This window comes from Poecilia reticulata, chromosome 18, assembly GCF_904066995.2.
Source record: "Poecilia reticulata chromosome 18, P_reticulata-male-v2, whole genome shotgun sequence".
NCBI classification, from domain to species: Eukaryota; Metazoa; Chordata; class Actinopteri; order Cyprinodontiformes; family Poeciliidae; genus Poecilia; species Poecilia reticulata.
In genome coordinates, this window is record NC_088847.1 from 13,297,165 (window position 1) to 13,323,729 (window position 26,565).

At 38.5% G+C, this 26,565-nt stretch overlaps 1 protein-coding gene and 1 long non-coding RNA gene across 2 annotated transcripts; one reads left to right on the plus strand and one right to left on the minus strand.

Annotated features, from left to right (window-relative positions):
• Window positions 1-654: 654 nt before the first annotated feature.
• On the minus strand, window positions 655-23,566 carry rell1 (RELT like 1). Its single transcript, XM_008435461.3, has 8 exons — window positions 23,289-23,566; window positions 17,754-17,960; window positions 10,759-10,830; window positions 7,508-7,562; window positions 3,530-3,721; window positions 2,595-2,709; window positions 1,099-1,136; window positions 655-1,017 (listed from the first exon to the last, which is right to left on the minus strand). Exons 1-7 carry the CDS (start codon window positions 23,341-23,343, stop codon window positions 1,110-1,112), a joined length of 723 nt encoding a protein of 240 aa, XP_008433683.1. The 5' UTR covers window positions 23,344-23,566; the 3' UTR covers window positions 655-1,017; window positions 1,099-1,109.
• Window positions 22,837-25,062, plus strand: LOC103480499 (uncharacterized). Its single transcript, XR_536097.3, has 2 exons — window positions 22,837-22,924; window positions 24,991-25,062. It is a non-coding gene; the product is annotated as an uncharacterized LOC103480499 (long non-coding RNA).
• Window positions 25,063-26,565: the final 1,503 nt, after the last annotated feature.

Genomic DNA, 26,565 nt, shown 5'->3' on the forward strand with positions numbered 1-26,565 from the left:
TTTAGTTAATTTCAACACGTGCTACTCTGCACTGGAGCAAAAAATCATTTTTCTTACCCTCTACATTCAACAGCAGTCTGTTTTGCTTTGAAAGAATAGTGCAGACCGTTTCTGGTCATCACATTTATGGGTTTTTTTCCACACTGCGTGGAGTATGTTACCTTAGGCCAGAGGTTCCCAAACTGTGGGGCGCGCCCCCTAGGGTGGGCGCCGTGCCATTGCAGGGGGGGAAGCCGTCCGGATGAAAAAACTAAACAAAACATGAACGCTGTATGCGCTCGGTTTTTACCTTAGAATGGCAAACTCTGTTATTCCTATGTCCATTTGATACAGTAGAATCCACACACACTTTTGTAGGAAGTGCAATTTTTCTCTAGTTTGACTTGGAGTTATTTATTGAGGCAAGACAGAACACACACACACACAAAAAAAAAACATAATTAAATAAAAATAAAATAAAAAAAATAGAAACTTGATGAGAGATGGTAAAAAGCACTTTGAGTTCATGTAACGGTTTTATAGGAGATGACATATCCCCGGTGGTGCCGACTCCGGGTGCTGCATTGGTTCGCTCCAGCTTCCTGTTTTAGAACACCAGTTCTGTCTCTGCCTGCTTTTAGGTGTCTTTTATAATTTAAATTGATACAACACACACCAATGCTATATTTTATTATTCTACATATAAAAACATATATACATACATCCGTCATGGAGCACTTTGGTGTGTTGCCATAGTTACTGAAAGCCCTGGTTCAAACTCAGCTCGAGCAGCAGGCTGCTGTTCCACCTCTGAGCCAGGCACTGCTGGAACTTTACTGCAGGAAGGAAACAAAAAAACAAAAAAAAAACACGCAAATGTTCTTTCTCTTCTGTCCAGCAGGTTCTCGGCAGCAGATTCTACTACCGGTGGAGCAACAACAGGACGAGACCCCTCCTGGATCTGTTCGTCCCTCCGAAGTCTGAAGAAAAAGGAAATCTAAAGTGCCGAGATGTTGGTCCTGCTCTCCATGTGGAAAACTAGGAGGGAAAGTTGTTGCATATTAACATACTGAAAATATACAACAAAAAAATAAAAAATTAAAAAACAAGACAAGTTACCTGAACTTCTATCATTCCTCTGAGTATTCAGATATTTCCTGTCAGGAAAATGAAAATAAATAAATAAATAAAAGATTATTATTATTATTGTTTTTATTTTTCTGTCACTATGCAGGTTTCATTCCTCATCCTGGGAATTTTTCCTTTTCTCCTACAGCATCAACATGACAAAGCTGAAAGTTAACAGCAGGGCTTACGGTAAGGAACTGAGCAAACACGGATGTTAGTGAGCACAACGTCCCCCCACCCCCGCCACTAAAACAAATTTGGTTAAGGTGTTGATTCAGTTTGATGGATCTAAATCAGGTTGTTCTAAATCCTCAGATGGTGCCTCTCAGATTAGAAGCTCTCAGCATCCAGATTAGACTAAAGGACGGAAACAAACACTAAGGTCCTGCTCAACAGCACAGCCGTTTTTACATATCTGAACTACGTCACACCTGGACAAAGGCTCCACGTTTACTCAAACATAAAGAGGGGGAGGAAAAAACTCCCCTAAATTTACTGCAGCAGCACATCCTCAAACTGAAACATGTAGAAAAATCCAGCCTTTAATTGTTCTCACAAAATTATTGGTTGATCAGAGTGTACTGACCCCACAGCTCATTGTTTACATCAGGTAGCACAACGCCAGTCTTCAAAATGGCATAGTCAAAACTAGCCACTCTGCATAGAAATAAATGCAAAATACATGCATATTTTATACATCTCACACGGCATCGTTTACTGTGGGTAGAGATAAACATTTCTACCCCTGATGTGTTTACTTTGCAACATAAAAGCTAAATTTCTGGGGGTTACTCCACAAGGCCTTCTATCACAGATAAATAATCCTAATTAAACCATCAGAAAACTCTCCAGAACAGCTCTATGCTCCAGACTTATCCTGGCATCTTCTCTTAATAAATTTACCACCAGTTCTTTTTCCTCACAAAAACCAGATTTTGTGTACAAAAACCTCAATATTGTTGTCATAGAGACACTGTAATCCCAAGATTTTTACCTTCCTCCCTATGGTGTGTGAAGAGCAGATAAACATGGATCCATATCACGCCTCGCTTGTCAGAACCATTTAAACTTTTCAATTATTGTTCTGAATGTGGTTGAGGTCAAGTTTAACAGTTGGTATGATCTCTTGCCTTTCCCATTTTGAAGAACAGGTTAACAGGAAGTCATGGAGTACCAATTAAAACACCCTGATCGACTTACGAATACGTTTTCTTTCCAGAAAAACGTGCGATTCGTTAGAGGCCAGCATCAGTTATTTTGCTAAAAAGTATTCAACAGCAGGTTTTTCCTCCCCCCCATTGATAGATTTATAACATTTACAACCTCAAGTTTATTCCCTCTATTTAATGAGTTATATTTATTTATATATTTTTTTAAGATTTAAAGACTTTGAACTGAAATTGATTGTAGAGAGCTCTGCCTTTTACACACGATATTAGAAGAAGAGATGCACAACAGAGACGATTAAAGTTTCCAAAGGAACCGACCTTAAGGGACGACGTCATGACTTTGCTGTTGCGGAAGGCGTCTGCTGCCACAGACTGGTAGCTGCATTCAGAGGTTCGATCCTTTCCTGATTTATCAGACTTTGTCACACGAAACCTGAAGAAGAAAAGAACGTTAACGTTTGCCTAGATTTACCGTTGGTGGCCTAAATGAGAAGGTCATTAGAACCCAGCTTCAGCACTCACTTCTCGCTAAAGGCTATCAAAGAGTGCAGTCTCTTGAAGTTTAAGAACTAAAATGATTCGATTCAAAGGGTCAAAACGACACAGAACGGACCTTCCTGTTGATTTTGTAACATGTTAGTAATGCGATGCTACCAAGAATCCACAGAAAGTGAGCGTCAAATCAACACTACGCATGAAAGACTCTGCAGCCACATCTACTACCATCTATTAGAGAAAGAAACCTAAACTTGACGCTTCAATCATCAGTTCTTACAAAGCCAATATGTAACTTTACACTTCTGTCAAAATGATTGAAAAAAAAAAAAAAAAAAAAGATGGTTTAAAATCCAAATCTACATGCGTATTATTAAAACGTATGTGACGTGTTTCTGACCACATCAGGGTCGAGAGATGCACCAAAACTTCAGTTATGTTCAATTTTTATAAGTAAAACTTTTGAAAACCCATCATTTATCTTCAACTGTAGACTACAGAAAAAAACATATAGCTAAAATGCACTTTTTGTACATGTATTAATATTAACCGAAATGTGTAACAGTCTGATTTTAGTTAAAGGCAAATGGGTAGTTTTATGCTTTACGAAAATCCATCAGTAAACAAATTCTTTTACGAGTTAACCCTTTTGTGTGCGAGGACCGAGGCAAACGTAGAGGACTATGGCAAATGAGGTTTACGTGTGTGGGGTTGGTTGGACCCCATTTCTACATATAAGGGTTAAGGAGTTTACCCACCTGCCCACAGAGAGGACTGTGACTTCACTAGGACGCCGCCTGACTGACTTTCGTAGAGAGGGCCTCTTCGTCAGCGGCCATTTGTTCTCATCGGCGTTCAAGCTGCTGACGGTGTGTTGATGGTTGAATGAGGGCTTGCCTTCTCCTGGAGGCGACACCGGCAAGACGGGGGTGAGTGGTGGGGACGATGCACTGAAAAAAAAAAAAAAACAGACAGTAAAGATTTATAAAGGAAATGCACATACTTCAAACTAAACTAACATCCTGGTATTTCGGGGATTCATCACAGTTCGTGATTTATGTTGCAGTAAAAGTCCCATTTGTTTAAACGCCTCTTCCTCATCGCCACTCTTTGATTCAGTGCCGCTTTCCTGTCTATTAGTCAAACATCCGACACTAAAAACTCTCCGTGAGCCGTTTACATTTCTAAAGGTTTCCTCACCTGGTAAACAACCGGCACACTCTGGAAATTTAGCGTAGGCTGGGGGGGGATGAGTGATGCATTCAAGAGCGCCAGGAGAAAGATGCAGTGGTTGCTATGGTAATTCATACTTGAATAGTCAGGATACTGTCATTTTTAGACATCTTACGTGGACCAACGCACAATAAAGCAAATATATTTGACACGTCGACCAGCACTGCATTTCAAACCCTTCAGTGGTGACACTTTAGTTCAGCCCCTGCCCCGGAACAATAATTATTAAAAGAGATCAATTTTAAAAGCTTAGTTTTCATTATGGATACTGCAAACGCTTAATGAAAGGAAAACACTGACACAGGCAGCTTTGAGAAATTTCCCAAACTAACCAACAACTTGCTTTCAATCAGTCTTACAGAGAAAATTAAAGCTTATTCAGTAGAGCGGCGCTTCCTCTATTAAAACCCATCACCGCTGAATGACACATTAATATTTCATACCTCTAAGCAATTACTGACAAGCTCCCTGAGAACCAGCCCTCATTGATTTTCTCTAAGGCAGGAAAAAGAAATAAAAAATTGTCAGGTTTCTCTTTGTAGCGGCGAAAACTGTATCATGACACATAGTCATGATACAGTTTTTTGTAGTTTTTTTTTTTCGTCCCCTCTTCCAATTTTTTTCTTTTCAATTTAAAATTTATCTCTGGATTCCAGCAAGAGGAGCTAATTAAGGCCATGCTTCTCATCTTTTTGTTCTCCCACATGTTGTTGTCTTTTATGACCCTGGAGAGCAGCGGTTTGTATTGTTTGCACACTACTGTGGAAGAAACACAGCAGCAGCAGCCTGATGAAAATAAGCAATGCGGAGATGGTTTGTTACTAATGCGGAGACTCAATCATTTTGAGCCCACTTCTCTTTCACTGAAAGAAAAAAAAAAAAAAAAACACTGGAGAAAAAGGATGTCAGCATGCTTAGCAGGATTTAGTTGATGTGTTGAATTAGGTTTATTAGCTAATAAACGAGGGACAGATTGTTGTATGCAAATACCCAGTTACATAATACAACTTTTTAGAAGTCAAAAGTATGCCCTCAGTTTATACACGCACACGTGCACACACACGCACACACACACACACACACACACACACACACACACACACACACACACACTAATTAAACTGAGAATAGGTCTCCCTAAAAACTTGAGAACTTCAAACCTACAGAGCTACAGTCCTCCACAAATCAAGCAATTTAAAATTAAGTTTGATAACACTTTTTTCTTTTAAGAAGAAATAAAGACTGCTTCTTTTAATCTCCCTTTGCCACGTTCACATGTCTCCACTTTCAGTCGTAAAAATTAAGAATTTTCTGGCCGATTAATTCTATTTATATGTGGAGAAAACAACATTTTGGAATAAATTAAACAAACTCAAAGCTTCTTTTCTAATTTTTATTTTTTTAAGAAAAACAGTCTCAAAAACCAGAACAAACTATTAGATTTTGTCTACTAGCTTTACTACAATGTGACATTTTATTGACAAAAGGAAAACCTGTATACAGCTCAGAAGTTGAAATCTTGTTAAATGCTTAAAGTAATCTAAAGTAAATAGATCTTGCTATAGGCGCCTGTGTGAAGGAGTCATCAATGAGCTCTTGTAAATTTAGAAAGGCAACACACGCCCGGTAAGGTTCACCATTGTCTTCATTCAGATTCATCTGAATAATAAACGTCACATGATAATGACTACAAAAGCTACAAGGATGGGTTTGATTTTCTTTCTATAAAAGCAGCAATAGTCAAATTCCCAATAAATATCACAACACGTTGTTATCACGGCGCAACAAGCTACATCTGGAAGAAAAGCCCAAGAAACACTAGATTAGTAAGGATGCTTTGGAATCCATATAGTTGGCAGGCTTTATGGATATCTGTTTAAAGAAAACTTTTCTTCAAACTAAAAGAATTTTAGTTTACTGAGGGACATACCTGCATTCTATAGGTCTGCCTACAATTCTGTACAAAAACTGAATTTTTGTGCATGGAAATATTTTTTGTGCAGGTGTATAGTTAGGATGTACACCTCCACAGGAGAGGGGGAAAAAAAGAGGATATGATGAGGTGAAAGCTGACGGATGCAGGCAGCTGGTGAAGGAAAGTTAAGAAGCAAATGTGGGAAGGAAGATAGCACAGCCTGGCCACACTACAGTCGCTCTCCTGCTCGTGGTTTCCCCTCCATCCCTCTTTTCCTCTCGGTCCAAGTCTCTGTGTTTCTGTCCGTCACCCTACGCCTGTGTATCCTATAAATCAACCCCAACCAAAACCCCTCTTCTCCCCTATCCACCATCTCTAAGTGATCCATTGGACGGCTGCCCGACCTGGCAGAGAGAAACAGAAAGATATGGATTGTAGCAGCCAGAGAAGGAAGGGGCCACTACGGAGAGCAATTTGGACAGTAGGAAGCAAAGTGAACGGGAGAACAAGGACTGGAAATATGTGAATCAAGATATCTGGAGGGAGAACTGAAGAAGGCAAAACGCATGAAAGCAGTGTGATGAATGAGTAGGACCTTAGGACTCCCGCCATTTATTCACCCAATCAAAGAAAGCCTTTCTCCTCCAAAACAGGTTTCCTCTACAACAATATGAAAGGAAGATAAAAGCAGAGGACCGATGAGGCGAGGGGAAATATACCCCACTAATTCGATTTACAGCTTCTACTGCCATATCTTCTTCCAGTGTGTCCATTTTCTCATTTCCCTTCTTCTCTTTTTAACATTTACAGATATCAAAAAGACGACCAAAAAAATAAAAATGTTTGATCCGAGTCATTTCTTCCCATCGGCTCCTCTTCTTCTAATTATGGATCAACTTGTACTAACAAGCAGAAAGCTTTTTATTTAGAATGGCGATGTCAAAATGACCCCAATAAAGGTCTAGATCAGACCATGAACATTGGATACTTTTCATTTTTAATAATCTGAAGGAAGCAAAATCCGAATACAAATTTGCAGCCACAAATCCATGTAGCTAAACACTGAACTGTGATTTCTTAGTAAAAAAAAAAAGTATAATACACTAAAAATAATCATGCAAACACTCCCAATTAAATCAATATTTCATTACTTCACTGTGTCTAAAGTAATGGATGCTGCAGATGTTTATGGTCCTTTAAAATGTTAATTTTGTTCTCCTTTTAATCTATTTAAATTCCCAGCCCCACAATGCATTCTGGCTAGAAACCCAGCCAGAACAGCTGCATGCATGGTTTAATAATCCCACAATGCACTGCTGTGGGACACTACGGCATTTTGGGAATATTCTCAGGCTGCTTGGCCTCTATCAAACTCTGCCAATCTGGAAAAGAATCAAGAAAATAAATGTGGCCTGACTACTTTGAGAATTCCTGTGCTGCTCATAAATGTGATGTTTGACTTGGAAAGCTTTTAAAAAGGAGGCATGTACTGCCACCTGGTGGAGGAGGGCCTTTAGGAAACCTCAGCCTTTAGGGTTTAAAAAAATTAATAAAAAATGACGGATTTGTGTAAACATGATGTACTTACATATCTGAATCAATGCTGGTTTGATGAACCATGGCGTTCAGAGCGTCAGAGTTTGCTGAGGAGGAACACAGACAGTCGTATGACAACAGATGGAAACACATGCAGCAGCAGAGTCCGATGCAGAGACTGGTACAGTATCTTCAATGGCTTCTTCAAAAAGTAAATGTATTGAAATAGAAAATGGCAGTCATGCAATAACTGCTGTATGACATCTGTGGAAAGCAGAAAAATCAGCTCGGGGGACATAACATTTCAATTTCACACAATTCAGACCAAAAACCAAGTTCTTGCTGGTAGAGCTGACAACTCTGATTTAGATTTACACATCTCGGCCCTATAGGCACACATTTCAACCTGCCACACCTTGATGTGTACACCACGTTTATCATAAGCATGCAACATCCTCTTTGAACCAAAAGCTTAAAAAGAGAATGGGAAAATAAGATACGACTTGGTAAGAGTTTATGAAAATCTGTAGTGACGTCTGACTCAAAGTGCTGGCCTTCGTCTTCTCTGTGAACCATCCTCCTGTCATAAAACTACCACAGGGTGTTTTGTTTGGTTAGTCGGTGGTGGGAGGGGTAGCTGTAGCAGCATAAAAGTACAATTTAAGGTCACTTGGGGGTGGGGGGCTTAAAAGAAACAGAAAAAGGATTTTTATTTGTGAATTGAATCAATGAAACAAAATAGAAAAAAGGTAAAACTAGTTGGGAAAGCACTTAAAAATAGTCCATGTGCTTCAATTACAATTCTGTTATATATAAAGTATAACTTATCAAGGTAAGAAAAGAAAATCATCTGGGATAAAATGAACAGCAAAGGAACATCCTACAGTCAAACATGGTGGTAGGGTGATGGTCTGTTCTGGACAATGTTTCGCAACTGATGGAATCATGATTTCTACTTTCTACCAGAGAACGAAGGGAAATGTCCCGTCATCAGATTTCAAGCACACTCTGAATGGCCCCCAAAACACTAACGTTTTAACAGGTTTCAGAGTGGCCTAGTCAAAGCCCACACTTGAATCCAGTTTAGACGCGACGTTAAACACGCTGTCAACTACTCACTTCCAGTTTTCTCAAATGTTTAATGGCAGTGAGATATTAGGTATAGGGAGAAATTACTTTTTATATAGAGTGAGGTTGTTTTGCCAATACATAAATAATTAAAATAATTTGATTTTGTCTGACATTAAACCCCGCTTCATGGCCTGAAACACTTATGTCTGACAAAAAGAAAACAAAAAAGAAATTCTCCTATACATAATCAAACTGTAAGAAACTTCCAAAATTGATGCCTCACACTAATGAATCACTGTGTTGTAGAGAAAAAGGCAGAGGAGCAACTGACCTGGAGTAGGTGGAACATCCGTTTTATAAACTTCAGAGGCCACTGATTGCCATGATGGCTCACTCACATATTTGCACTAAAGCAAGGGGTTCAATGTTGAAGCCTGCTGCTTGAACCAACTACAGACGCAACAAAAGAATGTAACTGAAGATGATGAACTAAGAGCTGAAAAATCTTATCCGAATTGAGTTGAGAGCTCAGTGTGTGTGTGAGGGAATCGCCTGTAGAGGGCAGCATTTCCCTTTGATTTGGATACCACAGAACACTTGGTTCTGGGTTGCTCCTTTTCAAAAATGTGTTGCGGATATAAATAGCATTCAGTTCCTTTAATAAAATAAAAAAAGAAAAACACAACTCAGTGTGTGAAGTTTCTTGAAATAGTCCATGTATTCATATGCTAATGTGTCAAAGAGTGAACAGCTATCTACAGGAACCCCAATTCCCCATATGTGGACAATGAGACAAATGAGTCACTGTCACAGGAGTCCGACACTCGTGGACCTGATGAGTCATTTTGTGAAACCGCTAAAGCCAACGTAAAACTCGGGACTACTTAAAAAGGAGACAATAACGCCTTTCTTTGTCATACGTTACATTAGTCACCGAGACAAAGAAAAGTTCAGAGTTCAGGGAATTTTATTATATAGCACATTTTCAGCAGCAGGGGCCATTCAAAGTGTTTCACGTGATTAAAAGGAAAACAAAAATATTTTTAAACATTAAAACATTTTTAAACCGGTAACGGGCTGAAAACCAGACAACAGTTTATGATGTTATTTACCAAAGAATGCAGAGTAGGACTTGAATCAGAAGATGCGAGCGATCTGGAAGCTTGATATAACAACAGGTTTTGAATGTATTTTGATGCTAAGCAAAACTACATAAGGGGCCCAGTGTGTGAGGACTTTAGGGCGATGTGCTCCATCTTCCTGCTGTCAGTGAGAACACAAACAGCAGTGTTCTTGGTTTTAGGCAGACCTGTGAGGAGACTGTTGCAGCAATCAACTAAAGAAACATGCATGGATGAGTTTCTCAAGATCGTGTCGGGACATTAATACTTTAATCCTGGAATTGTTTATACAGGTAAGAGAAGGGCGACTTTGTAATTGTCTTTTGGTCTAAAAATAAGAACTTCAGTTTTGAAACGTATGTCAGGCTGTGTATGAATACTGATTTACAAAGAAACGGTACCCATTTGTAGCCAGCACACATTTATCGTTTTGGACTCAGCCTGATGAATTATTCTCCAATTTAACCACAAAGCAGGATTCTATGCATAGGATGACAAAAATCTTTATACAGACAAACATATGATAGTTTTATCATCAATCACTGTTACAAACAGCTACTCATGAAGCTTGTCACAGGCATTTATCCATCTTTTATATTTTTTGTGTTTTGAAAATGTAATAAATTTGCTCTGCCCTATAAATACTCTGGGTAAAGTGCGTCTTAAATTAATCTTCCCCACTGACGACATTAAAACATTTTTTCCCTTATTATTTGACCGCTGCGTGCTTGTACTGATAAATCAGACAACTTTGTCAGAAGTCAAGTTCTCGCATTCTTCTGAGTTTCAGGGAACTGAATTTGTAATCCCCGACTTCCTGTTTTCCAGAACTACCTCTAAGTGGCATTGGATTTCAATACAAAAGGATGAAGAAAAGCATAAGTACTTGTGTTACTGAAAAACCAGGAGATCACTCAAATCTGCTATATCAAAGCTGTTCCAATGCAGTTGTCCCTGGTATGAAAAAATGAAAATAGGATCAGTTAGGCTGTCTACTGACAGGTTGAAGGAACCCATAGCTGCATGTCTGTAAAGCAAACGCCCAGTAAAGGTGACATTTTTCACATTTTGTTTAGTATCAAGAAGAGGAAGAAGTCAGTGGGACACATACCTTCATTTTTCATGATGCATTGGATAATATGTCCAACTGTGTCCTGGTTTTCATTCATAGTCTCATACGGCTCTGACAGAACATGTAGAGAGAAAATTACAGATTTGAGTATTTGATTAAAAAAAAAAAAGACATGAAATAAAAACAGCTAATATGTAATAAAAAGTCACAAAAATATTTCAGCCAAAAGTGGAGAGAAGAGAGAGAGAGTAAGTGAATATGTCAACATTATAAACCAACATTACTTCCTGAAATTTGTCTGATCAGCTCTGCTTTCACCAATATCATCATCTCAGTTTCTAGTATTATGGTGTATACTAAGGTTTCACTTCTTATTTTTATTTTTACAGTTTTAAAACTGCCTATTTGCCATCATGTTGTTGCTATAGTTCCAAGTAAAGTGCCAGAAAAGGCCCTAGCGGTTTTCCCAGCTGCTTGGAGCATAGAATGATGCTCGCTTCCTCTTTTCCACTTGTTGCTGCACATTGAAAGTGAGGTGGCTGAAGATACCTGTGCTTTTCCTTCATTTCCCAGAAAGCAAACTAAAATGCATAAAATTACAAACATACAATAAATCATGATGGGAAAGAAAAGATTAAGGCAGTGCGATTAGTAGCTATTATTAGCTATCCAATAATGTAGCCTAAGTGAATTTAGCCCACTTAGCATGTCATAATTGTGTTACAATGCAGAGACCAAAATAGTATTTAAAATCTAGTAACTGTAATTGTCAACAGTTACTAGAGGAGGAAAAACAGCTATGCTCTTTTGTCGTTTCAGTTTTGTCCTCAAGGTTAAAGCAGTGCATGGCTAATACAGAATGTTTTGACAGAATATTAAGCTATAACCTTCATAATCTAATGACAATTTCCTCCATTCCAAAATGCACCTGTCCAAATATGTTGTGGGGTAAAATACAGAGACATCTGTCAGACTGGCTCTTCTCAAAATACAAGGCAAGCACTGACAATGCCAAGGAAATCCTCAACAGGAAAAAGGACGTCTTTACGGAAAGTGGACATGCAGAATGAACAGAAGGAAGTCGAGCTCTGAATGCGGAAGAAAAAAAATAATACATAGCAAATATTTTGTGCCACTCTCTTAAATTTTCTTTTAAGATGCTCTATTTTTCTGCATATTTACATTAAATATAAGAAGCCGTCTGAAAAAGAGGTCATGAAGCCACAGCTACAACCAGCAGGCTTTCTTGCTCATTACTAGTTCAGTCTGTTTTGACAAGAATTAGGAATGGGATGGTTAATGGCTGCCAGAGGAAGTGTTGCAGAGATCAGAGTTTTCACTGGCTGGACCAAGATAGAGTCACACAAACTTTATTCCTCCTCGCCCCTACACCCCACCCCATTTATGCTATGCTATGTTTTCTGTTTGAAAAAAGGAAACGGCAATAAATAACCATAATAGTCAATATTATATTGTTTTATCAATTTTCTGGTTAGAAAAAGACAGTTGGATATATATATTTTTTAATATTTGAGCAAACACTTTGATAACCCAACGCTATTGTGAACATACAACAGTCCATGCCTAGTCCCACTCTTAAAATTGCAGTGGTTGCACCTCAATTTATTGCTCCCTCAAGGATAAAACATATTGTATAACTTTATGGAAGGACATATAAGCAGGAGACATGGTCTTAGAGCAATAAAAATATCGATGGTGTCTATAAATGTTATCATGCTATCAGCTAGATGACAAACTTTGTGTATTTTCTACATTGAGTCAGTGATCAGATGAGGCAGCCCTTAAATATTAGTTCTCCTTGACTTGTATTTCCTGGATTCCTTTCTTGAATACTTCCTCTGATTTTCCGGAGAATCACCAATTTCCTAGGTATTTCATAATCCTTGCCAGGAATCTGCATTGTTCGCAAAAGATGCGTTTTCAGAGGAAGCGTGTGGTGGAACAGAAAGAATGGCAGCAAAACTGTGGGACAGGATCAGCTGAAGACAAAAGCTACACTTCTGTTTCAACATGTCATAAAGAAGGTGGAGCTTTCCAACAAAGATCACAGGTATACGCAGAGAGAAACCCACTGGAACTACAGCAGAACAGACACCATTTACACATTTTTATGTCCAGCCAACATGATCCAGAGGTTCATTGTACAGAAATGCCCTCAACAGGTTCACAAGAGGAAAACGTGTCAGTGAGAAGAACCGGCACAGGATCTCAGAGTTGTGTCAAAACTGACTCCTTCCTACTACTTGTCTCACATCTGTGATGAAGACCAGATGTACCCAGCTATGTAGATTTTAATTCCTTTTCCTTTACTAGAAGTGAAGGGGGAAGTAAAGACTTGTTTTTGTTTACTGATGTACATCAGATTGCATTTCTTTTTAAATCAAGGCAGATACCATGGAAAAGATTTACGCACGAGCTAGAAAGCTGTAATTTAACACCGTTTGGTAGAGTTTTTTTTTTTTGTGCCCTCCTTCTACCTCACTGAACACTCCCACGGGAGAGTCGGCGTATGAGTAATGCAATTGAAGACAGTCTTCCTGGTTCTGTACCTTAAAGGAACAGACACCTTTTTTTTTTTCTTTTTTTTTTACACCTCCAACAGAGGAGAAAGACTGAGTGCTCACACAACTAAAACATCCCTTCAATAGCAGTTCATGACAGAGAATTGCATGCAACTAATTCCCCACCTCCAGGCTTCACATTCGATATAAAATCTCATTATGATCTACACGGGGAACCTCTAAAGTCAGTTTCACAAATGTAATTGAAGCTTGAGAGTAGCTGACAAAAGGCCAAAGCATCCAGCACCCTGGTTGCTTCATTGCTGACCCTGCTTGTCTCCACCACATGACTGGAAAGTGGAAAAGTAAACCTCATGCATGCAAACCTATGACTAGTTTTGAAACTAGGGCTAAAAAACCCCCAAAAAAGTAAAACACACTCCGCACTGACTACTTATAACTTCAACATGAATTGGTATATTACAATTTGTGTGCAGATGCAGTGCAAAAAGGGGGAAAGAAAAAACAAACGACAAAAAAAACATAGCAGCTACGCTAATATCCACTGTGTAAAGAAGAAGGTTAAAAGGAATAACCCTGATTAAAATGCATCCTACTGCTATTAAGAGAGGAAAAATTATTCTAAAACTTTAAAAACCTTTTGACTCGTAATATCCTCTCTATGCCCGGATTCAGAAAATATTGTGCGCAAGAACTGAGATCACACAGAGATGACAGCGTCACAATAATCAGCCTTTATTCAAGACAGATGCAGACTATCACCAGAAAAGCACATCACAAAGCATCAGAAACCACAGAGCACAAAAAACACATGAATTTACCTGAGAAAAGGAAAAAGACAAAAGATGGAAATGACAAACAGACAGCAAAGACGTCTTTGGAGAATTGCAAGCGTAAAATCTGATTTGTTACTCTGTGTGGAAAGTTTTATTTCCTTTTCTTTAATTTATTCAAATAAGGCGTATCTTTGCTCATCCAACCAGGACCTGTCTCTGACCCTCTCTCTAAAGCTATTTGCTCCCATTGTCTAAGGAGAGCTTCTCCGAACTCCTGCTGGTTTATGACTTTCACAGATCAGTGTGAAAAGCTAGAACTTCCTACTGATTGTTTCCCAGACAGACAAAGGGCAGATCAGAGATCTTGGCAAAAAATCTGCTGTAACTACAGGTAAAATAAATATCAATAGGCCAGAATAAGTTGTAAATTGTAAAACTATAATTAGGCTATTTCAATCAAGTCATGTTAAATTTTAAAACTAGCTTATTTTAAATATATTTTCTTAACACTGTTTAATAGTATGTTTTGTAAAAAACAAAACAAAAAAACATTGAATATATATGACTGTTCTAGTACTGTATCAGAAGTAATAATAGAAAATTAACCATTTCTGTCACTGTTAGCAATAATGTGCTTATTGATCAACAAGTTTTGGCATAATGGCCAGACAATAGGAGTAAGAAATAAAAAAATAACGCACAAGACAAAATAATGAAAAACAGCAAATAAGAGGCACCTATGAGTAAACTACGTCACCAGTGTAATACAATTATCGTCAATCTTTATTTCTTGAAGTTAAAGAAGTTTAATGTCTTATTGTGGTTAAAGAAATCACTGAAAAAAACTTATAAAACCTTTTCCATCATATTTAGACATGTTGAGATTTCATACCAATTTTACTAATGCTGGGGGCGGGGGGGGATCTATTATGAACAAGAGGCAACTCGTATTTATAATAGATAAATTACATCTATTATATCAGATTTTTTTGCAAAACATAAATTTGAACTTTTGAAGAAGAAGAAATTAAGTCACACACAGATTTATTCCAACCTAAAATTTAAATCCCACAGTGGTGTTACCTATCAAACATACTTATAACATAATTACTTGGCAATTTTAAAGGAAGGTTGCCCTGTAGTACCTACAGTACTATACAGTTATACAGTAGTAGTATAACTACCTCATATCTGTAGTTTGGTAGGTTCTTGACTGTTGGTAAGAACCAACACCACAGTGAGATCCACAGATCAGTCCAAGACCTTAAGACTTTAGCCGCATAAGTGATTTTAAATGCATCTCAAAAGAATCAGAAATTATCCTTTTAGCTAGACGGAAAATGGTCTACAAGTGGAGGACATCTGAAGAAAAATTAAATAAAACAAATATCTGCAACATGTTTTCTATTATTCTGGGATCTTATCAATGGGTTTCTTGTAGAAACCTCAACTTGTAAGACCTGCAACTTGAAATCGAATCAGATTGAAGTGATTGTCCTGTGAGCAATCATCATGCAAGTTCTTGACTCTCAATCACTTTGGAGTACTCCGACAGGAAGAGGTCTGGCAGACTCAGAGTAACATGTCACGTTTCAGTTCTCCCTGCCACTTTGACTTTCTTGTCCAGTTTTCATGTGAGGACATGCAGCTTGTCTGTTCATAGTGGGAGTGGCCAGGTGTCTGGCTCAAGGTCTTTAAGGCTCTAACCGTAAAAACCTGGCGTTAAAGCTCCTGGTTATACTAAAACCCACTTGCTACTAAGCTCTGAGGTGTTCTCACTTACCCAACATTGCACAATTAACTGGGTTTTTGCTTCTGAACCTTGGCTTGGTCCACTTTGTCAATCAATTTGGTTTTTCTTTTTTGCTTCACACTATACAACGCCTGCACATTCAGTCTCTGTCATGAGGATGCCAGTGTCCTCATGGACCCACTGATTCGCATCCAAGGGTTGTCAGTTAAGGGGTTAAACATCCACACCTGTCAACACCAACGCTCACACTTCACATTTAAAAGGATTTTTGGCCAATTGATTTTGGCTGAACTTAAGTTGAAGAAAATGCATTTAATTGGCTACAAAAATTGGTGCATCTCTTCTGTCATTACCTTACAGGCCTGTTCTGTTTGGTCTTACGATGGTCCGTCTTTCTACCATTGTTTAAATAAAGCTCAAAATGGCATGGTGTGAGTCCCATCCCTACTGGTATGCAGACAGAAGAGGTTGTCAGTAATCAAGGAAATTTTAGACTCTCGCAGAAAGTAGTGTGTTGCTTACTATATTTACTCTGACAGATACTAGGTGTTGCTGGTGTTATTCAAATTTCTGGATAAGATTGGTGTCAGCTGCTGCGCTACCACAGCACGAAGCATCAAGGCTCATCAGCATCCTTATCCTTTTCAGCTTTGCTGTTCATCTGCCCCGTAGTTCAATACAAATCAACAATGTTTTTGCCTCATCAGCTTATGAGGATTGTAAAGGTTTTTTTCTATGAGTAGCTTTAAACCTCCAGCAGCCGCCTACAGACTTGATTCTCAACCATTATTGTTAGGCAATGTGTCGGGTTACCAATAACGTAAATGCCAAACTGGTTTCCACTGTAAAGGCGTCGTAGGGAATGCAACACAACCTGTTGCGGTAACAAAGCACAATGCAGCAATTTGACGAGGGATAATAAGGTAATTTATGTTGCAAAAAAATAAAAAATAAATCAATGAAGCAAAAAGTCACCATCTAAAGAATTATGACTATATTTTAAGTTTGGTGAATACAAATCGTAGGATGTTAACTTAGCCCACAGAGGCAACTGCTCCTGAATATCCTAAAAATCTCTTTGGTAATTATTCATATAAACTACTTTTAACAAAGAAGGCCATCAAAGCCAATTAAGCATTACAGAAAAACAGAAAGTGAAAGAGAAAAAAGGACCCTGACCTCGTGCCACTACATGTATGATGCCCTGTTTGTTCACCACTTTCTTTACTCTGCCTATACAGTCAGAGCAACAACAAAACATCAGTAACTCCACTCATGTCAAAAGCGACAGAAATTTCAGAAATTCAGTAGCCTAAGATCTATTCAAACATCAGTGATTCAAATCGCAAGTTAGCTCAGACAATAAGGAATGAGTCAAAGTGCCTGAAGTAACCCTGATTTCATTTAGAGAAAGTATTACTTTCACACCAAGGCTGTTTTATAAAAATAAAAAAACTACAAAATTTTTCTTAGATAAGACAGTGGGCATGGCTTTCTCTGACCTAATCAAAAGTGATTGTGTCTGAACCACTGTGACTGTTTAAATTATTTCACTATGCACCGCAACACAGAACATATTAAAATCACTAAGAATAAAACTGGAGATGCATTGATCAGTGATGGAAGTCAGCCGATCTGTCTTCAATAAGAGATAGCCAGGCATCCTCAAATAAAAGACTAGTATCCTGAAACTTTTAGATGCGTCCCTGGTCCAACACGCCTCAAATGGCTGAGTTACCTCAGTGCAGTCGAGTTCTCCAGAGACCTGCTAGTTACCGGATTATTTGACTAATGTGTGTTGAAGCAGGGATACATCTAAAAACCTACAGGACACCGACATGCTTTTAGAAGGCATAAGCATATCAGTGTTTTTAAGTTCTAAAATATTCTTTCTTTCCGTTTGGTTTACGTAGCGAAACGGGCTGTGTGCATAAATCACGTAAATATAAATGTGTCTCTTACCTTGTTGCTCAGCCTCCACGGCTTCATCAAACACATCATCATATTCGTCGTCTTCCTGGGAGGTGGTGAGCCGGTAGCCCCTCTTCTTCAGAACGTGGCAGACCACCACCCCGGAAAGGCCCACGACGAAGAAAGCCAGCACTAAGGCAAAAGCTAAATAGTCTGAGCCACTTCCTTCACCATCTCCACCATTAGTTGTGGTGTTCGCTGTGACAAAAGAAGAGGAGGAGGGGTGTGGGAATTGGGATTTTAAAACTGAATTACAAGACAAAGCAAGCAGCAAGAAATACATTAATTCAACAGACCTGGTAGAGATTTTACCCACAAGATTCGGGGAGGAGAACATTTTTTTTTTTTTTATCCTTCAACTCTCCAAACCTTTAACTACTGAGAGTTGAAAGACCAGACCTATGATCTCAAAACCAGTTTACATGAAGCAGGAATGTCTATACAGTTGTAACCACATGTTAAACACACTATATAAAAAAACGAGCTATTCCCCCCCCCCCGGCAGACATCAGTCTAAAATTTGTTATTTAGGTCAGTTAGAATTACCAAAACTATTTCTATTTTCTGAGTACCAGATTTAGGGAAGGATTTATTTATTTTCTTACTTTCGGTAAATTCACAAGTTTACATACATTGTCTTAGTACATGTAGAAAAGATTTTTAATCTGTAAGGATAAAGCTTCCCGTCACAAATTTTCTACAGGGTTGAGATCAGAGCTTCATGATGGCCACCTTAGTCTAGAGGCCATCTTGAAACTAATTTGGCTGGACGCTTAGGGCCATTGTACATTTGGAAGACCTACTTGTGCCAAACCTTCAACGTTCTAGCTGACGTTCTGTTACTTCAGCATCTTTTTGATATATTGCCTTGATATATTTGGACGTATCCATGATGTCATGCAAGGCAGCAGCACTAAGAAGGCATAGCAATCTTAGTGTATACAAACTCCTAAAGTTTACATATGAAGGATTATTCTCATTATTCTGACATTTGGCTTTCCTTAAGACAATAAACTAAACATTTGATTTAACTGTATATGATAGAGTAAAAAACTTTTAATACTGAAGCTTCTCCCCGTCTACCCTTGAATGTGCCAATTTTATTGAAAAACAGTGAATAATGCCTGTGAAAAAATACAAACTTAATTTAACTGTTCATTAGGCAATGCTCTACATTGTGTAGTCGCCGGGTCTGTCAGCCAATCCTCTCGCAAAGGGAGACAGTTGCTGATATTCAGACCTTTGAAGAGGTAGACAAGATTGTAGGATAAGATCAGTTCCACAAGTATCGGCTGATTAAGTAAAACGGCGTCAATTAATCGGAGCACCCTTAATTACAATCATGGCCTGTGGTTACTGAACATGGCTCCTATGTTCAATAACCACAATGTAGTCTAATCTACAATCAGGCAGCGGTGAACACCGCTGTGGCTCCAAATGCATACGAGTCACGTCAGCAAAACCAGCAAAAAAACACAAGGGAGCTGTTGTCTGCTTTCCTGTCCACATCAGTGAATGGATGGCAATAGTAAAAGTCAGGGGAAAAAAAAAAAAAAGAACAGAAGAATTGGTTGGCACTCACAATTCAGACCAATATCAATCAATAACTCCAAGATCCTGACTCTGCATTTAATTTGAGACGTGCCAGAGCACAACGTTTAGATGTTATACTGTCCCACTGCCCACTCATGTGGCCTCTTCCATTGTCCCAGCCTCCTGCTGCATCAGACTGAACACATTGAACATTGTCTGCTCACTGACCGTCTTGTGACCAAATGTCTCCATGTGCTTTTGTGAAGAAGTGAGTAGCTCGCAGTACGCAGCCTGTGTTCAGGCACGACCCCTTAAAGTGTCCAACAATCACAGATCAGTTGGAGCAATACAACCACGACAACAGACCAGGGGACACTAGATGAGAGGGGTATTTAGAGCCGAGCCAAAATAAACCTAGACCCTGTGAGACTGCCAAAAAAAAAAAGATAAAGACACATTGAGCTGACGGGTGGCGAGTCACAGAATATTAACCTACAGTTACGTACTAACATTGTAAATTAAAGAAAGTCCAACTCTGTGACTTTCCAGTTACACTGATTAATTTGACTCATTTTTCTGCTTTCCAGAATGTAATGTCCAGTCACACAAGTCAAATATTCTCCTTCAACGGGGCTCCTTAAAAGACTAATAAGAAGGTGGTCTCATCACATTTAACTCTGCATTCATCATCAGGTTTCATAATTTAAAATTTATGAAATGAAAAAAACAAAAACAAAACAGAATCTTCTTTCACCAGCTGTTAATGACTAATATTAAAAAAGTCAGCCAGTGATCAGAGTAAACTAATATTCCTTTTATAATGTCGGATCAAGGAAATACTGATAACATTTTATTTCCCTTGTTGCTTATTAAATACACAACACTGTTCAACTCAGTCCAACAACTTCACTCTTTTAATGATGGAAGAAAATACTGTAGTCAATCTCTCCAGAAATACGCAAAAAGGGGTTTTGCTGCGAAAAATTACCAAAAATGTATATATACCTTTTTCTACACGTCAGCAAGTTGAAACAAGCCAAGTATAAATCCAGCAAATATTGGAAATCCTTTTTTCAAGCTGAAGTTCTTTCAAGCTGATGTCAGTAGAAATACTTTTGACAGAAGAAAAAAAAATGTCTCAATCCTGCAGGCTGCATATTTGATAACGGCTGTGGCCAGAGAATATCACATTTCTTTTGTAAAATATTTACCAAGCAACCTGAGATTATATAGTAAAAGGGAGACTCAGACATTAACCTCTGTGCCTCATTCAGCAATGCTGCTGCGTTTAGTACTCCTTCAGTAGAAGAGAGTAAACTGTTCAGCGTCAAGTTAAAAATCCATCACTCCCACTTTACAGCCATTTACAGATCCTTCTAAATGTAATTACATCCCTTAAACTGTTTCAGATGTTGCAGCCTCAAACCTTGGAATGTTTCATTAGGATTTTTATGTGATGGACTGAAACAGAGTAGTGTCTAATTGTGAAGTTAAAGGAAAAATTATTGTTTTAAAATGTTTAAACACACTTTATGCGGTGGAAAGCTGACACTGTACCCCAAACACACCATCCCCATAGTGAGAATAGCATTGGTGGCATCATTCTGTGGCATCATTCACCTACTCCAAATCGGATTTAGCTCTGAACTTTGACTGGGCCAGTCTAATGCATGACATGCACCATAGCCACATTGGTGAGATGCTTCAAGTCTTTTCAGCCTCTAAGTGTTTCTCTCCGTTTAGCTCCATTCATCTTCCCATCAACTCCAACCAGCTTCCGTGTCCCGGCTGAAGGATCCCCACAGCACGTTGCTGCCACCACTGTGATCTATGGCGTGATGTAGATTGTCAGTTTGGTAAGAATATTGTTTTACATTCTCCATAAATCTCCAGTCATAACACTCCCTCTGGTAGTCTTACGGTTACCTTAAAAGAGGCTTTTTTTCCCATTATTTTACCCCAGATAATGCAGTTTATACAAATCCGATTCGGTAACACTTTATTTGACAGGGCGTGCATAACACTGTCATAAACATGACATAGCATGACCTGTCGTGAAAATGAAGGAGTCTTTATGAATGTTGTCATGAAGTGTCATTCGGTAAATAACACTTTTAATGAAAAGTTGCTTTAAAAGCAACTTTAATGACACTTTGTGCAAAGTGTCATTTATTTTGGAAATAATGACACTTTAATGCAAAGTTGGACTTTTAAGGCAACTTTTAAAGCAACTGTGGATTAAAAGTGTCATTATTTACCGAATGACACTTCATGACAACATTGATAAAGACTCCTTTATGTTCATGACAGGTGTTATTTCATGTTTATGACAGTGTTATGTCAGTCTTATGCACACCTCGTCAAATAAAGTGTTACCTCAGATTCAAATCATCATCATTAAATGAGGTGGAGCTCGATGAAAGTCTCTATAAAATATAAGATATGCATAAACTGAGTGTAGAATAAAGATTAATTCCTGTTGGGTGGAAAAAACAAAAACAAAGAAAAAAACAACAACAAAAAAGCAAAACTGGTTTGACCGTAACCATACACACATCAAGGTCACCAGTGGAAGGGGATAAAAGACTCCATCCTACTGTGGTTTCCTGTGTCCCAACACTCAGGAAATTGCAAAAGTCGTAGTTACTGCAACAAAGCTTGAAATGATTAAAAAAAAAACACATATGGCATCGTCATCGCCCACAACAACACACGGGGGATTTTTTGCATCTTGTTAGAGGGGTTTAAAACATTTTAGGGATAATCCCTGGTTTTAAGTCTTACAGGTAGTTCTTCTATGAAACTGTCTGAACCAGTCATCCTCTGACTGTTGGCTATGGTTCTCCCACAAACAAAATGTGCATTTGTGAGTAATGAACCATATTGAGAAATCATGCAATTGTGACATGTTTTATAAATACTGCTGTATTCACATTTCCCCAACAGTGCTCTTCCTCATCCCTCATTACGATGCTTGCAATCCTCTATGAAGTTTAGCATCTAGGCCCAAGGAAGTGATGGATTATTAGTTTAAAGTTTGTGATTACTAGTCTTAAAATGTTAAGTATGAATAAAAATACAAATATTATGTTTAAATTGAATTGCTATGGGGTTAAAAATGTAGTTAGTTCATTTGGAATTTCTAGTCCAACTCAATAAAAGTTTTAAAAATGATTTTTCTTAAATGTTCTTGGTCCAATTAGGCCTCTGCAATAAAAGAAATAAGTCTATTTAAGGAGGTTTACGCATCTTTAATTATACACACAAGTTTTACTGGCCTGTCTTGGACAATGAAGTGTTTAAAGGGGTGGGGAAATGAACTCCGGAAAGCATACTGCAGAACAGAGATATTCAGTTACAATCCTACTGGATAACAAAAAGCAGCAGGGCTTCAAATGGAAATCTTAATGTTGTTATTGTTTGGCATATTTGCTGAATGCATGAATGACTATACAACTGCCAAAAACTGAGCGTGAACAGATTTGCTGTCAACCAAACAGCTCCAAGCTACAAAAATATTTAGTTTGGAGTCAATAATTTTGCTGTTTTTCCAAAAAAGTATCCTATCAGTGTATAATGGGAGGGAAATAACTACTACACCAGTGGAGTGCAAATCCTCCGACGTTACAGTAAGAGTTAGAACTAATGTTATTATTTAAATGCTATATTAACAGCAGAAAATGTTACACCGACTTATCTAAAATGTGTTTTATTTTGAGGGATAACTGAACAATGTCTATACGTTTTCAGTCAACACAATGAGAGTCAGATGTTGCGTGCTCCTCATTGTGCAAGTGAAACCGACACTCGAGCAACTTTACTACACGCCGGTTTTTCTAGCAAAATATGTTGTAACGTCAACATAAAGACACGATAGCACAACAAAAGTGTTTTAGAAACGTTTAAGGGAAATGCATAGAAAGTATCACTGTCCGTGCCAGCATTAGACCGAGTTTCATCCACACACGAAACCGGAAAAGCGTGTAGACTTACTTGTGTCAGGATTAGCCATTAAAAGACCGAGGCTGGCCGTTAGGCTGGTGGGCATGCGACGGTTGGCTGTCTTCTCGGAATCAAACTCTGGACAAACTCAACCAAAGGAGGGAACGCTTACCCACACCAACATGTTTCCTGCTCTATGGGGTTCCGAGAGGATACGCCCTGTTTAAACTCGCACCGCCTCCAACAGAGAGCAGCACACAGCGAACAGAGCGAGAGGGTTCGCCCCCGCCACTTGGTTTTCGTTTTATTTAAAATCAACACACACAAAAAAAAAAAAAAAAAAAAAAACCGGCGGCTTTTATCGATTCCGAATACGAAGACTCGCAAGGAGCCTACAGAGCCCCCTAGGGGACATGTGGGAATTTTTTTTTTTCTTTTTACATTCCCTTGCAGTTAATGTGCAAATTCTTCCTGGTCTATTGTATGTACAGTCACAGTGACAGTAAATTCCAATTTAAGATTGCACATACATACCTTAAAAGAGCCTCATAGGCATCTATACATTCTTTAAAAAATTGTCCAAATAGCTTGGATATATTTTTGTTTCTTTCTTTCCTTCTTACAGAAAGCTTCTGTTTATGTCTTAGAGGAGGGATGGAAAGCTCCTGTTGTGCTTTTGCATTTTGTGTGGTATTTTTGTATCCTAATGAAAAATATATATAAAACTTCAGACATCTCACAAACATTTTGTACATCATTGCGCAAAAACGCAAAACAGATTGCAAAGGAACTCAAAAGATTTAAATTCCCATGCAAAACTTGTTGCTCAGGAATGCAAAAGGAAATGCGAAGTAACTCAAAAGTATTGAGTTACCTCTATACTTTTGAGTTACAGATTACGGATTACAAGGCAATCTAATCTGTACAAAGACTGGCTGGTGGGGAAAATATATAGTGCGTTTCAGAGGTTCTGTACCATCAAACAAAACAACCAGAAGTCCATTACTCTAATTTGTACTGGTTGTCCTATCTATCAAGAACAGAGCTCTGCAACAAACTAAGTAGCCATTTTTGCAGACAATCAAGATAAATAAAACTTGTTTAGAGTCTTCAGGGTGATATTATGTATTTTTCAGGTACGTGGTTGCATTTTATAGCGCTATCAAGTAACTATGTTGCCTTCAGTTGTTATAAAAATGCTGTATATATCAAACATGACTTAAAAATAATTGACATTGCAATTCAATGACTGTAAATTGGGCCTCTGTCTCTTTGGAGTGTTGGAGTAATTGGAGTAAGTAATTCATAGTCCCACCAGATTAATTGCTGCTTTCGCTAGTCTGTTGGAACCGTGTGGGGAAGGCATGGGGCAGGGAGGCTCTGTGAGGCAGGAGCTCAGCTGGAGACCGCAGCTCCATGAAGGAGCTTTGTGGAAATTTGTCTCAATTTGTTCTTAAATAAAAACACAAAATAGTTCTATGTAAATTATAAAACTGAACATGCCCTTACCATTTTTGAAGAATGGCTTGAGAAATGGGTCTATCTGTCACATCGGATGGTTTTACAGTAACTCCTATGTCACATCATGCCACTGCAAAAAAATCTGAATATATTCAGTTGGGGTTTTTTTGTTGTTTTTTTTTTTTTTTTTTTTTTACAAATCTTCACTGAAGGAACACCAATAATCATGTTGGAAAATGCACAGTTATTGAGAGAGCGAGCAAACACAGCACATCATTCTGTTTGTGTGCAGGCAGGGGAACAAACAGACTCGCAGATGAACCAGCATGAGTCACTTGGGAAGCAAGAAAGCAGAGCAACTCAGGCACTGTGCTGCTGTTTCATTCTGCTGTTGCTTTAAATGTTTGAGGGTGTGGATGAAATAACTTGTAAATGTTGAGTCACTGGCACGATTTAAATAACAGCGCATTGTGTTTACGTGGCTTTTAGTTAAAACAAAAAAGCACAGACCAACAGTCCAGAAAGTGGGGATTGATCAAAACGTGTTCTGTTGCAGTGAAAGCGCACTAAGTTCACAGATAACCACCTCTGATGAATTTTGTTCACTGAAGCTGCTAAAAGTGGCCTCTCCCCAATGAGCACCTGTTGTCTTTTCTTTCTCCCTGATTAGCCGCTGACCTTTAGCGAAGTCGCAGTCAAAAGTGCGTGATCTCTGTCAGGCTTGACACCATAAAGCTCCACACAAAAACTGAACATCCAGAAAGACAGAACCTGCCCACATTAGAGTGCTTGCACAGAAGTAAACGGGCACCCCTTCTTTGTTTCAACAGAACTTTGGACAATCAGTTTTCCCGATGTTACCACTAAACATATGGCTCTTAAATCAGCGTCCATACATTCTACATGTGAGTACACAGATATATCAACATGCCCAGCATTTATCGCCAAACCTTAATTTGGTTTTGCAGCTCTGGATTTTAGGATTTTAATGAAGGTCAACTACGATAACAACCACATTATATATATATATTAAAAAAACACTTAATAATAAGAATAAGATTTTGTCAAACAACTACACCAATTTTGCTGTTTTTTTATGTTTGTTTAGACAAATTGGAAATGAAAACATACAAAATGAATCCATGTGCACGAAGCAACTGTTATTGTTCCAGAAAAAAAAAAGACTTACAGAGACATTACTTACATTTGTGACTCTATAAGTGTAGCTAGTGCTCTGTTTGAGTGTTCTCTTTGACGGGGCAGCAAGTCTGACTCAATCACACACCCTCTGCATCCCCAACAGGACTGGGACACCCAGACGTCTTGATGTGAACCTGCAAAACACAGAAAACTCTAGGAGCCAAAACTGACATTTTATTCTGTCTTATGATTTGCTAGGGAATCAAAGTTCCCAGCCAAACGTAGCATTTTAGTTGCCGTTTCCAATTTAATATTTGATTCAAAATCAGTGTTTTCCATCCAGTGGATAAAATATGTTGCAATGCTGCCCTCTATTGGGCACATTTTCTGCAGATGTCATTTGAACACCTGTCATATTCTATAGTTGGAACTTGCAGCTCGTTAAAACAATGCCTCATTTAAATAATCCGGCATGCAGATTTGTCCATGCAAATCTGCATGCCTTTGATTTTAGCAGAGCAAAGCATATGTGATTTGGTGAATATTTCGCAGACAGATGCTAAAATATTATGGCATTATCTATACTCCAATGGACAATGGCCACCATGTCATCGTCATCATATTCCAAGCTCAGTGTTTACTGCAGATACCTTCCCATCATGTGCACTCAAGAGGAAAAGCGACTTCAGGTTGGTCAGAAGGATATAGTGTGGATGGTAGAAAATGA

Coding starts and splice junctions, on each gene's coding strand:
- rell1 (XM_008435461.3), bottom strand. CDS start 23,343: ATGCCCACCAGCCTAACGGCCAGCCTCGGTCTTTTAATGGCTAATCCT. Junction 17,961..23,288: donor AATGGCTAATCCTGACACAA/GTAAGTCTACAC, acceptor CTTTTGTCACAG/CGAACACCACAACTAATGGT. Junction 1,137..2,594: donor TCATGACGTCGTCCCTTAAG/GTCGGTTCCTTT, acceptor TTTTCCTGACAG/GAAATATCTGAATACTCAGA.